Below are 14,617 nucleotides of genomic sequence, written 5' to 3' on the forward strand. Positions count from 1 at the left end.
TTTTTAACGTTTTCAACCCACTTTTTTCAGGATAAAAAATGAACTATTTTTTACCAATAATGTTAAGCATATATTGTATTAACTGAACTCATATAACTAACAGTGACTCATGACATGAACGATAATATAAAGTATGAATTTATGAATCGATCCATTCCCTTGTTGCATTTACAATTACTGTCTACCAACTCTGTCTCTCCTTTCGTGCAACGTAGAACGTTTGTTTTTTATTTCGAAAAGAAGATAAGAATTGAATATACGATTATTTACTTTATGAACGGTCGAGCCCAAAGAGCTCAGAGCATTTAAGCACTCCAAGTCGACTTTCCTGGTGTAGGTCTGTCCTGTTACAGAATAGTGTTTCTCGAAACCGGCCATCTTGGTTACCAATCGATCTAGTTGCTTCACCTTTTCTCCATCGCCTGCAGAAACATATTATTGAAGCTACATTATCTCCCTTGAATCGTTCAATTTAAAAAAATAAAATAAACTGTCTTCATTGATTTCTGAAAACATTTCGTATAAAATATTCGTAATATTTAATGTATGTGAAATATGCTCACCGTTGAATAGTTGAAGAAACGAGGCCTGGGTGCCAGTGGTACCCTTTACTCCGCGGAATTTTAAATCGTCCCTAGCTCGTCGAAGAGCCCTTTCGTCCATCAGTAGATCATGGATCCAGAGGCACGCTCGTTTGCCAACAGTCGTCAGTTGAGCTGGTTGAAGATGAGTGAATCCCAACGTCGGTAGATCGCGATGCTTCGTGGCGAATGTCGCGAGACGCGATAAAACGTTCGCTAATTTTGGCAACAGTATGTCGAATCCGTTACGTAGGATCATCAGATCCTTTGAGGAAAGTGGAAATCAAATAAAAACGTCAGATACGATTCTGCTTCGCAAATTTTTTTAATATTTGCATATTTACCGTATTGTCCCCGACGTAGCAACTGGTTGCACCCAAATGAATGATGGGGGCAGCCGTGGGACACTGATTTCCAAAAACGTGAACGTGAGCCATCACGTCGTGTCTGGTTGCCTTCTCTTCTTTTGCACAGGCGTCAAAGTCGATGTCGTCGATATGAGACTCCATTTCAGCAATCTGTTCCGGTGTAATCGCCAAGCCAAGCTCCTGAAACAATTTCAAATATGAGTTAGACACTGTTCTATTTATGTACAAATGAATTTGTATATTTGTCTAACTCGTACTATTTAAATTTTTACGATCATAGAAGCGATTGATCTTAGCGTTGGAAAAAGAATCTTACATATAAAAAAACTTTTAGAGATCATTTTTAATTAAAGGTAGTTATCATTATTTTTCTGTAATAATAATAGAACGAAGACTGAAAGTTCATTAGCAGTGACAGCAGGGTGGAAACTCTACTAATGTGTTTATAATCCAGATCAAAATAACTAATAATATTTTAATGATCGTCGTAATTATTATTCCTATCATTATAAGTACATATGTCATTAATGATAATAACATTTAATTTATCTAACTAATTTCTAATATACCCAAATTTATTTACCCTATTTTAATTTTGCAAGTAATGTGTCATATTTAATTATGACGAGCATGGTTTAATTAGGTCAATGAAATTAACAAAAATAATCGTATACACGCTCTCGTATCAGAAGAATGTACCGATAGGATCGAAGTTTCGTCAAGATGAGTCAAATAAATCACGAAAAGTCCATTGTTAAGAAAGGGAATAACAACAAACGTTATATTTCGATGGGATCGAGGTGAATTATCGCTGAAGATAATACAACAAATGTGCAGGTGCTTTCTATACTTCTTATCCCTCTTTCAACGTACGCTATATCATCTGATTAGATAAAGAGGGCTTGGTACTGGGTCGAAGGCATTCAGAACGCTGTGAATTTCATTCTGTTCACACATTTTCATCGTGGAAAGAACGTTTTCAAACGGTGTAAACATGGTGTCCCTAGAAAGTGTGGCGGGTATAGTGGTAAAAGTTCTCAAGTTGGTGAGCGGATTATCCTTCTATTCTAGAAACTCGTAACTTGATTAAAATTACTCAAAACTCATCGAGAAATCGTGTAAAACAACGGGAAATAGCAATTGTGTGTCGAGGAATAAAGAGGTTGAAATTAAGTGGCGAATGTGTGAAAATTAAAAAATGATAAGATCCGATTTTAATATTTTATAATCAGAATTTTTGTGTGTCAACGCGCTTTAGCTTAGCGTTAAAATATTTTAATATCAAAACTTGAACTTTCATTGACTTCAGGTTGTCGTACGCCAGTCATATTACAAAACAATGAAAGCAAAAGCTACGAAAATATGTCCACGTTGTTTGAACGCAAAATATCTTTTTTAAATAATAATCACAGTCCTATGGACATTCGGTTGAAAATATTTATTGTCCCGCGTTATCTTACGTCGATGGCGTGTTACGAAATCGTTACTAACGGTGACACGCGAAGAATTCTGTTATTTAAATAATAGTCACTTTTTTTTTATCAATTTTATCGAAGTTTAGACGCATTTCGATCGAGTGACAAGTTACGGCGGCCAATGACGCCCAGATTCCTCCAATTAGTGCAATACCTCAGCGTTGATAAATCATCGTAACTAGACTCATTCAAGAAGCATTTGTACGCTATTCTATGATTCATTTCGGTCCTTATCGCTGTACGATAAGGAATTCTGTTTGCAAAGCGATATGACGCCATTTTGATGTACGATATTGCGATACGAGAGTTCTACTTTCTGCCGAAATCAATCTTTCCTAAAAACTTAGTAAAACTAAACAATAGCAGAAATGATTAAACACTGCATCCAAATTTCAATCTCTGAATATATGTTATGCTTCGTTACGCGTTTACTCTACGTTCGAGATCTCGTAAAGTTCGATTTGAGACGATCGTACTCTGATTAGAAGTAACAAAAGTATACGAATTTAAAAATGTGACGTTTTTATACGTGGCCAATTACTTTTTCAGGTTCTTAATCTCATTATCCTGATCCTGTATCGAACGGGATACAAGGGGGAATTCTTAGGCGTCGGAGGAACATGGAACTTGAACGAAGACAAGAATCCAGACGCAGAAATCGTTGCTTCCGGTGTTTTGGTGGGCTTCTTCATATACACCAGTGTGGTTCTCATCTCTTACTGCTTTGGGAGCCTGAACCACAAGAGAACGCTTGTTGTAAGATCACGTTTTGAATTCTAGATAAAAACTTTTGTATTCAAATCACTCTGGAATAGAAATCTCCCCTTAACGCGTTGACTGCCATGCATATATGCATGACACTGATTGTTCGATTTATGAGACCTCATTATTCGAATCACAACTTCTAAATATGCACATTAAAAATTGTAATTTGTTACACGAGTTAAACGAAACTTAATTGAACGAAACATTTAGTGAATGTTAATATTTTAATGATTCCTTCTAACAGAGTGTTGTTTTTCAGGAAGTTATAATGAACTTCGTTGGAACCTTCATGTTCGTGGCTGTGGGTGGTACAGCGCTTCATTATTGGCACGGTTACCAATCGGAACATAAATTCGATACTATTGTCCAAGAAAGACAGGTAATAAAATGACACAAGCGTGGCATTTTTGCTCGTAGAGAGACGATAAGATTAGAAGGCTTTGGAAGCGAAACTAGATCGTAGCTTTGGAAAATTCTCGATTTAATTCTCGATGCAACCTGTCATAGCTATATAAAAATTGTCAAATTTTCAGGTGGGTCTTGCTGTCGGATCGCTATGCGTCATCGAAGGTGCAGCGTATCTCGTAGACCTGATACTGAGCTTTCTACATTTCGCGAAAAACCGCGATGACTTTTTAGAATAATCGTGCAACGCGTAACCATCATCACGCCATACTGATTCCAATCAGTGACATCTATAAACAGGAAAAAATAATTGGCCCTTTGCTCGCTGCAGAGAACAACAAAATTCAATACACGTCACCTGCGCGAAATAAAAACATCTTTCATGTAGCGAATTCATTCGATGGTGGTCAGTGAAACGTTCGTTGATCAATAATTGTCAAAGACAAATCATTCAGACAATTGTTCGATCCTTTTAATTTAAATAACTTAATGACGAACACGCATGTAATGACACACGATATAATATTTTTTACTTATATTACGAATAAGATGTATTACTAAATATAGAGAATAATGTAGGAAATAATAATTAATTTTTATAATTACTAGATCTTCATTGCTTATAACAGTACAAATTCTTCTAGCACGTAATCGTTCGTAAAGTACAACGGTGTAATTTTATAGTTCGACAAACTTTATGATTAATAAGTCCACTTTCGAAACAATAATTCAAACATTGGAGGGGTTATTATCGATTGAAACAACTGTGAACAATACGGCGATAATTTCACAGCGTGGATGTACTCTAATTCTACGATATCGAAAGATCGTGTACGTCCTGATTTTACTGTTTGTGTACATGGAAATAACTTCGAAGTCGCATATATTTAAATTTGAAGTCCAACCATGGGTCGTGCTTGCATGGAACTTTGGACGAATGTTCACTTCGTGCTAAAGTTTATCGTGCTCGTAAGTTGAATAAAAATCTTTTCGAAGCCATCGCGTCTTCGAAACTAACACGATGAACAAGGTTCTTTTCATTTTAGATATTAATGGTGATCGTGGAACTTTTAGTCTTCGACGTGGCCACGAAACACTACTATCATTTTGTGTATCTCGAAGCGTATTATTTAATCGTTATTGTGTATTTAGTGATCAATTTATACGGTTACATCTGGTTCGACACAACTCCGATTCTGGTAATTAAAAACTCTGTTTGGTTTAAAACTAATCGAAGCTTTAACAAGATATTAATCGCACAATGAAAAATTTGTCTTTTCGTTCAGGAATCGCTAACGATGCTCGCGTCGATAATAATGTTAATCTTTACGGTTATTGCTGCCATTCGCGACCATGAATCGAAATATATAGTGTACGGTGAGTTGACTTAAACACTATAACTCGTGTGATTTATAATTCTGTAACGTGCACACGCATTGATTGCATCGATTTTCTAGGTAACGATCAAGAGAGGTTTACAATTTTTATTGTACTGACCCTGGGTGAGTCATAAGTACAATATTATTTCCCTTATGCCAGAACCATGAATGTACGATTCGATAAATACTGAAATTCAAAGTTCTGGTATTACCAAACTGGAAAATACCACGAATCGAGTAGAATCATCGTTGTTATCTAATGTACACACGTATTGTTTTGGCATAAATTTAAGAACAGAACGATTTAAGTATAAGAGAAGTAATACCATAACGAATTTTCCTATTTTTTATTATTCCTTGACAGTGGCGATCGTACTACTCATCATCGACTTAATTCTGCTTGTGATGCAAGCTTTGGGAAAGGGTCCCAGTTTCATGAAGAGTTCACGTAGCCAGAGACAAGCCACGTACGATTAAAACTTCCAATCGGTTGGGAATATCGACGACGACGAAGTTAATGTTCGAGCGTGTTTTTATCAAAAAATAAACGAAACCAAAGAATTAATGCCTGTTAATCAATTTACGTTTTAATCGATGTGAACGTAAATTCGTTTTAAGAGCAATCGATTAATTGTACGGTCGGAAACAGTTCCAAACAATGTCAACAACGACGATTGTGAAACTTCAAGGCGATTAATTTTAATAAATTTAACAAATATGTTCGAATTCGCAATTCGTCTTCTGAGAGACTTCAGCTTCCTTTTGAAAATTCTGGAGCTGGTAAAACGCATCCTATTGTCAACCAGTCGGGAATATTTTCATAGTCAACGTTTGTTGGTCGTTTAGATTATGGCTGTCGTTTGCCTCAAGGAACTCTCGAAATACAGCGAGTACCTGATACCAAGATGGCTATGGGTTATTTATTGCATCGACTCGTCGACGTATACTATCATCTATTTTTCTATCGCGATGACGCACGTGTTTGAGAAGCAACGAAAATTACCAGTTAGTTTTAAAAAGAAATATACTTATACGAGTATTAAGTTTTATTTAAAAAAAATAAAGATGATCTCGAGATCTTTGAAACGCTTCCACTTGAAAGACGCTTCATTGTATTATTTTAATATTCAATTATTTTCGAATTCTCTTTTTAGGAATTCATGTACTTCTCGCTGGGAGTGATTTTCAATTTGATAGGTGCTATAGCAGGTATCGAGAGGGCACGTAATAGAACCTCCGTAGATTACGAAGCAGATCGCAGCGAACTGAAAATTGGAATGCTTCTACTAGGTGCATACTTGAATAAATCTAACACTTTCCATTTTTTTTTATTAATTCTCTGGTAATTTTATCTCGAACACTTTCACACACGTAGCATATTCTTGGTGACCGCGTTCTAAATAGTTCCAAGTGTGTGGATTCCTCGACAGCAAAGGCAGTCGTTCAAAGAAACTTTTATGCAAACGTTGGAAAACTAAACAAACTTGTGGAAAAATGTTGTGAAATGTTTTCCTATAAACTGCTGCGGAAAGTAACGCGTTCTTAACTCCACCTACTTTCAATTCAGATTTATTCCTAGCTACTTGGAATTAATAAACAGTCTTATCGCCCACGCGACATGTGAACCAAATAAAATGTTGCTATTTGATTGAAAGAAAAAGAAGAAAGATTCTTTATTGGATTCTGAGAAAACAGTTTGTGACACGTTACTTTATTTACTGAGGTCTCCCAGTAAACTCTTAACGAATTGTTCGATAATTTTCAGCGAATTCCATCGTGTTATTCAGCGAAGCTGCCTACATGGCCTACGAGGAATACGTGAATATACGAAAGCCCACTGTGCAATCATCTACCACTGTAAACGTCAACAATAATTAAATAAACGTTATTTATTCGTGTACAGTGCCGCTATTTTCCTCGTGCAGTTTTAATGTAGGTGTCAAACAACATTTTTCACTATCGTTAAATTATGTATGCCTTGCATACAAATTGTTAAATTAAAAAGCCTCGCGTTCAGTGCGTAGAGAAGTCGTTTTTCCAATGGTTCAATGTTTTCGTCTTCGAGTTACTTTTAACGTTTGACCACGACAAGCATCACCAAATCTGCGATTATCAAAGCGGCTGAAAATGTCAAAAACCGTTTGGTTAAATTTGGCGTGACTTTTGCAACAGGGTAAGGAAATCGTCGTTATTATGTTATCATATTCGTAAGCATTAGTTGTGAATTTGTGTTCCGTTACCTAATATGAAAGGTACGATGCACTGTTTCGATAAGTCCATAAATGCAGTGATTAACATGAGAACGATGTATATTCCGAGAGCGAACACTTCCTGTAATGTTTGGTAAACGATTAGTTCTAGCAGAAAAATTAAAAACTCCAACAAAAGTAAAAAATTAATAAAAGAAATAATATTCACAGGAAAACTTTTTTATTTATAATTAAATTGATTAAAGTTATTTCCGTACCGTCCACATGTTTGGCTCCTCGCAAACGTAAGATATAAGATAAAAGAAAGACAAATACAGCCAACCATGGTAGGCTAAAACCATCACAAATCCGACACCATTGGTAAAGAAAAGTATTGCCAGAAGACACAGCACCTAAACAACATAACCAAACGTAACGAAGCTTCGAAGCTTCCTAGAAATTCCAAATACACGATATTCGATCCCGTAAATCGCTTACGAATTCAATCAGTCTCAGCACGAAATTAATATTTGTTACGAGTTCCTTGGGTCCTTTCATTTTTTATTCCTGTCACGTCACTTCTGGAAAGATTTCTTCTTTCGGGAACATCAACGGTGGTAGGTAATTCTCACGATTTAATCGATACGAAATAATCGAGTCGTTCGGTTACAGAAAAAAACATTTGAATGGAAAATAGGGTCGACGAATTTCTCATTAATCGCGACTGTCAAAGATTTGATGAACTCTCGTGCTCGACGAAGAAGAAATGGACAAAATGCCGATACATTTTCGCGGCTTGAGATTGAACGTTGACAAAACATTGTTAATGTGGAAAATAATATCCCTGGTTTGTTTCTTAATTATAGGTGTTAGATTAGAGTTCGAGTTTAAATAGTAGAATATATTTTTAATATTCTTAAACTACATAAAAAGAACCACGTAATGTCTATGATTATTATTCAGGCAGAAATGTAAGGAAATACGTAAGTGTTGCCTTCACAATGACGGTTGTTACTGTGAAACTTACTAGTTCATTGTACGAAGTATTCTGAGTCAGACTGGAAAATGAATCATTTTCCTAATAGCGAGAGAACGGATATCACAGGTATTAAACTGTTTTTAGACAATTAAAATTATCTGTAATATTATGTCACCGAATTGGTATTTTACGTAGTTTAAAAATATGGCAAGGAAAATGTAGAGTTTTCAAATTCTAAAGATTTCAGTACAAATTCCAAAAAGAGTTGGGAAAATTATGAACGATTTAATTTAGCAACGAGACGTGTACCTGTCATTTCTTGCATTAATACTTTTGCAGGCTGCTTGTATAGTTGGCACAGCAGTGTATTTCAGCCCAGTGGAGCCCTATTTGGAGTATCCGTGTTTCGGGATTCTAGTGCCAACATTCATAATTGGTTATATAATTATAAATTCTTGCGACATTTTTGTTATATTCGCGAATTACGAGTATATCTTTCTCGTGAGTAAGTGAAAAAGTACGGAATATATCAATATACGAAAACGCGCTATCAAAAGACATACAATCATTAAATATCTTATACATGGTATTCGACCACTTCTGGGAAAAATTTTAATGAGAGATTCTAAATGCCAAAATAAAACGAAAATCAAGAATACCAATTAGTTGATCGAGGCTTATAATTGCGGGAAAGAATTTTTTTCTCGAAACTGCGTAGGATTTCGGGAGTACGTGTATTCACCAAAACTGATTGTAATTGACCCCCACAACCGAAAATAATTTTTCCAGAACAATTTGAAATTTTTTAATTTTGTCGAAAAATTTCACACCTTCTCGAATTTTTTTCTCGAAAGTGAATAGGATTTCGGGGGTATGTCTATTCACCAAAACTGACTGTAATTGACCCCCACAACCGAAAATAATTTTTCCAGAACAATTTGAAATTTTTTAATTTTGTCGAAAAATTTCACACCTTCTCGAATTTTTTTCTCGAAAGTGGATAGAATTTCGGGGGTATGTCTATTCACCAAAAATGATTGTAATTGACCCCCACAACCGAAAATAATTTTTCCAGAACGATTTGAAAGTTTTTAATTTTCTCGAAAAATTTCACACTTTCTCGAATTTTTTTCTCGAAAGTGGATAGGAATTCGGGGGTATGTCTATTCACCAAAACTGACTGTAATTGACCCCCACAACCGAAAATAATTTTTCCAGAACAATTTGAAATTTTTTAATTTTGTCGAAAAATTTCACACCTTCTCGAATTTTTTTCTCGAAAGTGAATAGGATTTCGGGGGTATGTCTATTCACCAAAAATTATTGTAATTGACCCCCACAACCGAAAATAATTTTTCCAGAACAATTTGAAAGTTTTTAATTTTGTCGAAAAATTTCACACTTCCTCGAATTTTTTTCTCGAAAGTGGATAGAATTTCGGGGATATGTCTATTGACCGAAAATGATTATGATTGACCCCTGCAGCCAAATATAATTTTTTTAGGGCGATTTGAGAAAATTTTTTTTCGCCAAAAAATGTTACAGTGGGTATGGAACTTTAAACGTTAATAACTTTTTAACGAAGCCTCAATCAACAAATTTGTATTCTTGATTTTCGTCTTATTTTGGCATCCAGAATCTCCCATTAAAATTTTTCCCAGAGGTGGCCAAACACCCTGTATATATGCCTATATTTATTAAGGAAATATGTTTCGCTGTGATTGGCGCGGCTGGGAGTCTGGCTTGTGGCGTTTACGAACTTTACAAGTGGATCGTGTGGGTAGTTGACACTAGTCATCGTTCTGACAGCGATAACAAGTACGTTCAAAACTTTCTTATACTACTATTTCTTTAAGAAATTTTAATATCTGAAATAGAAATTTCTAATGTCATACAATATGAAAAATGTTGAGAGAATCATATACTCAAGAACTACAAAACAAAGAACGATATACAAACCTGACAGAAATATATGTATTAATAATTTGTCTGCTAAATCGAACGAGAATCGAAAGTGTCTCCTTTTTAGCTTTCCAGAGTTTGTACTAACGATCACTTTAATAGTTAATTCTGCATCGTTGATAGCTGTGGTGGTCCGCCGTGTTGCTTAACAATCTCCCTTCTCAAAGAAATACAGGTAACATAACGTTAGCGAAGCATAATAAGTAAGAAAATAAACTTTTGTTGTACGGAATGCAGGCTGACAATTTGAAAGTCGGTGAAAGAAAGAGAATATATCCAAGTCCTGAACGAAGACATTACGTTTTTTCCCCAATCTACGAGCGAACGAACTTAAGGAGGGTCACAAAGCGACCACGATATGCATCAATTAGTCTACTTGACCTCGTAATTATCGTGAATGACCGGTACGATCCCACACCCACGATCCGGATACATAATCACGTTAATTACGAGCGCTGACGGTAATTTAACATTTCGAGGTTCGACTTGAAAACCCGGCCGCATTAACAAACAAGAAAAAATTCATGTAAAACGTGGCCATTCTACGTGTTCGATTATGAATTACTATACGTAGGTATATACGAAAAACAATTGGTGTGATAGGACTAATTTTAAGTTTTGAAATACATAGATTTTTAATCCAAGTGTCTTCTACATCATTTAGTAATGAAAAGAAAAATATATAAATTCTAAATTCCATATTTCATAAATATGTATTATATTTATCTTTTCATCTTCGTAAATTGTAAATTTTAATTGCAAGAAGAACTCCGACGAGAGTAACTCAACCGAAATTTAATTGTATGCATTAGGTTACATTTAGAAGCACTGCCAGCCAATAATGGAGTTAGAAACCGTACGCCTGGCCTTGACAGTTACCATGAGACAATTTATAGACGTGTAGTATGTTTAAATGTGTACCTATTGCATCGTATGATGTAAATCTCTTCCTGAGCGTAATTTCGTGAATTTCTAATTCAAAAACATCAGTCGTTCGTCTCAAAGGAAATTATGTATTAGAATATTAGTTTAATAGTATAAATCACATGATTTATCATTTTGATGTTCTTTAAATTCTAGATAAATAGCTTATTATGTCTTGGTAATTTTTTTTTTTAATCATAAGAACAAATTTTATAAGAAAATACAAATTAATTATAGTGAAATATGTTTTCTAATGTGGATCTCTGCTCATAAACGTTTAGAATAGTTTTAGGGTATTGGATGTTAAAATCTCTTTTGGTAAAGGGTACGTATAAGGTAAACGATTAAGTAATTTGTGAAAGTGGCCCTGTAATCGTTTTGCACAGAGGATTATATAACGATTAAGAGTTTAAGGACGATGAAATAATTGAAATTTTGGTAGTGAAATTTTTTAAGCGGAAATTGTTGCGGATAATTCACGATCGACGGGAAGATCACATCGTGATCATCGTTGGAGATCGAGCCGCACCTACTGACCCAGTAAACACGTAATCTACGCACATTCATGAACGCAATAGTATTCACACCTGTACGGACAAGTATGTTTTGCTACGATACATGCACGTAGTATAGTTTTCCTGTAACAGCAGTATTCTTCTTCGCTATTATGAGACGTGCTGGTTACGTCACTCGTAACGTTTTCATATTTTTTATAACGTTAAACGAAAGAAGAAGTTCCTATCAACTCTTTAAATACTAAATTATAGATTACAGACATCCAACTTTAGCCAGGAGTGTAAATCTCTATTGTTAAATATACAAAGAATTAAATTTAATATATTTTTGTACAGTTTTATATTTACTTCTGGAAACGAATTAATTTTTTTTCTAATTAAGAATTTTAAGCCACGGTTTTGTTCCAACATTTTATCGCGAACGAAAGTGATAGTGGACGTTTCCTGTACCCCAAGTGTGTCCTCCTTATTCGTCATAAAATTATACTTTGTACTATAAACCCATGGTCGATATCGGATATAAGAAGATAGTTCCTGTCGAGGCTGACTTGTACTTGATCCGTAATTATCATACGTGAAATTACTGACATATTTTTAACCATTAAAATATTTATACTACGGTACGTTTGCGGTGTCATGGCCGGGACGTTAAAACTTTCTGTAACACACTTTATCAATTGTTGTGCAATAAACTTACGGGTGTAAAATTCTACTCGCGATTTCTTTGCGTTCCTCATTGTTACAATTATTTTTCGAACGTGGAAATTACTTTTTTCGTCTGGAAAATTCCACCATTTCAAACGACTCAATTAATTTACGTAGAAACACAACTACATTTATTGACTGTATAAATTAACAGATTCAAAAAATGATCCTCTGAACAAAAAAGAAATGTGTTTGAATTCCTTCAAAGTCACCCACTTTCTTAAGAGAAGAATAAATACGAGAGACTCGGTATCTTTACAATGGACAGAAATATTCGTGAAAAAATTTTGCAAAAGAAAATGCAGGTGCGTGTGAAATGCCCCGCGTGGAATCAAGGAAGAAGGAGCTGGCAATTATTTCGCAATGTTGCACAACGATCGTGCAATTCGACTAGCGTTCTGCCATTCAGATCGGTTGAAGGAAGAAAACTCGAATCGCCATTGCTCGCGTTCTCGACCCGATCCTACTTTTATTCATGCATGTTTAAACAAGACGTCGTGCTGGCCTGTGGCTCCAAGGTTTTGCACGTGTATACATCCGCAATACGTCCACGCAAATTATACACCGTGAGTCACGTGAAGTCCAACATGTTCCGATGCATGCTTTCCGACGCACCAACAACACGTGCTCATGAATTAAATCCCGCGGTTACCTCGCCCTTCGTTCCAGGCTCCAGTTACGCGACTTTTCGAAATCCCAGCTCACGGCTCCTGGTTTCGGTCAGTTGTTTTGGCTACGTCGAATCCTTCTGCGTCGTAAAAAACAACGAACGAGCCCTGACGACGCGTCGCGAACTTTTATTCCAGCATTTTGCGTTTCCACGAGATATTAGTGGATTCCGTTCATCGATTTTATCAATAGACAGGATGTTCCTAAAAATAGGTATCCAATACAGACACGTATCTGTCCTACTATCCTACTTGGACGATGGGAAAATGTAAATGTGTGTCTGATTTCTTAAAGAATGTCGTTTAATGATAAAGATTACTTATACGTGTTTCAATGTTCTACAATAAAAGATTCAACTCGTCTACGATCATACCAGATGTGGTATAAAATAATAATTTCAATGTTGTCCATCATTCGTTGAACAAAAATCAAAATCCCAATTATGGGATGAAATATTCCGCGATGAATAAACAAAAATTTTACTGGATCGAATAATCGTCGTGAGTAAATTGTTGCAAGTTGATATTATTGGTTACCTATTATTCGAATAAAATTTTGAATGATAAAATCGTCCCTGTATCGTACGTTCTCAGTGTCGCCGGACATTAGCGCAACATAATAACATATTGTCAAAAACGTATCATTGTTTGCCCTGCCAAATAATTATGCAAACGGCGAAGCGTGTACACAGAGAACAATGTCATTTTATTGTAATGTGTACATTGAATTTTTCAATTACTTATTATAATAACACGTCATTGACTACGACAATAGCACACACACCCACAGTGAGTCACGTGAGTATTCGTATTTCTTCTACCGGGGACTTCGAACGACTGACCCCTTTTTAGAATAAATTTTATACATTAATTAAAATTTCAAGTGATATAAATTATTTTGAGATATAAAAATTGGATACTCGTTAAATAGGAATTTACTAATATTTAAATTTCGTTTTGAATGAATTGTGTTTTCAATAGAAATAGTCTTCGATTTTAAGTTTCAATTTCTAGGGAACGATCAATGACTCCCAAAATTCAGTGCTTTCAGATATTCATGCTCAGTGGAAAATAGATATTTGTCGATCTTGTCTCACTCATAATCATGCAAGTTTCGTCCACGTTGCCTAATGAAAAATAAACTCGATTTAGAAAGGGAGTCCCAAGAGAAAACGTGCTCATCAAATATACTTGGAGTCAAGATGGTATCATTTAAGTATCCTTTCACGATGATTCGTATGATAAGAGACCTTTGGCCAGCCCCCCAGAGGCTTTCAAGCTTCTTCTATGTTTCACTCTGTAAAACGAATCTAAATATACTCATTCGTGCAACAAAATATCCACTTCTATTCATCTCTGAGGATTACCCTAGAAACATGGGTTAGAAAACATGTAAGTGATTTTTGAATCAAGTTGTTACACTTGTCGTAGAGTCAAAATTTACTCAACTGATTTTTAAACAGGACATTGCACTCCTATGCAACGAGGTTAAGTACTGAACAATTATAAAAGAAATTTAGTCGTAACTAAAACGATTAGAGGAAATAGACCAATTTAAAATATCAGTTATAGGAGGTGAGTTTAATAACTGGGCCATGCTATAGCTCTGCACTAAGTGCAGACACCAATCATAAAGGACAATTTTACATGGTTTAATAGCCTCTATAATCCTATAATACAACTTACTGACACTTTTACGCGA

General features: G+C 35.3%; 2 protein-coding genes across 3 annotated transcripts in view; one reads left to right on the forward strand and one right to left on the reverse strand.

The window, feature by feature from the left end:
- LOC122396892 (adenylosuccinate lyase) overlaps window positions 1-14,617 on the reverse strand; it is a 37,556-nt gene that overhangs the window by 1,284 nt on the left and 21,655 nt on the right. For both annotated transcript variants that reach the window (XM_043395635.1, XM_043395636.1), the window contains 3 exons: window positions 926-1,129; window positions 564-846; window positions 271-422 (listed from right to left, as the gene is read on the reverse strand). In XM_043395635.1, the coding sequence (XP_043251570.1) occupies window positions 271-422; window positions 564-846; window positions 926-1,129 (639 nt within the window). The remainder of the gene's footprint in view (window positions 1-270; window positions 423-563; window positions 847-925; window positions 1,130-14,617) is intronic.
- On the forward strand, window positions 1,828-4,142 carry LOC122396897 (protein snakeskin). Its single transcript, XM_043395642.1, has 4 exons — window positions 1,828-1,994; window positions 2,974-3,180; window positions 3,449-3,568; window positions 3,723-4,142. Exons 1-4 carry the CDS (start codon window positions 1,944-1,946, stop codon window positions 3,831-3,833), a joined length of 489 nt encoding a protein of 162 aa, XP_043251577.1. The 5' UTR covers window positions 1,828-1,943; the 3' UTR covers window positions 3,834-4,142.

The sequence above is a fragment of the Colletes gigas genome, unplaced genomic scaffold (genome assembly GCF_013123115.1).
Source record: "Colletes gigas isolate AHSC1104 unplaced genomic scaffold, ASM1312311v1 Colletes_gigas_Sc00008, whole genome shotgun sequence".
Taxonomy (NCBI): Eukaryota; Metazoa; Arthropoda; class Insecta; order Hymenoptera; family Colletidae; genus Colletes; species Colletes gigas.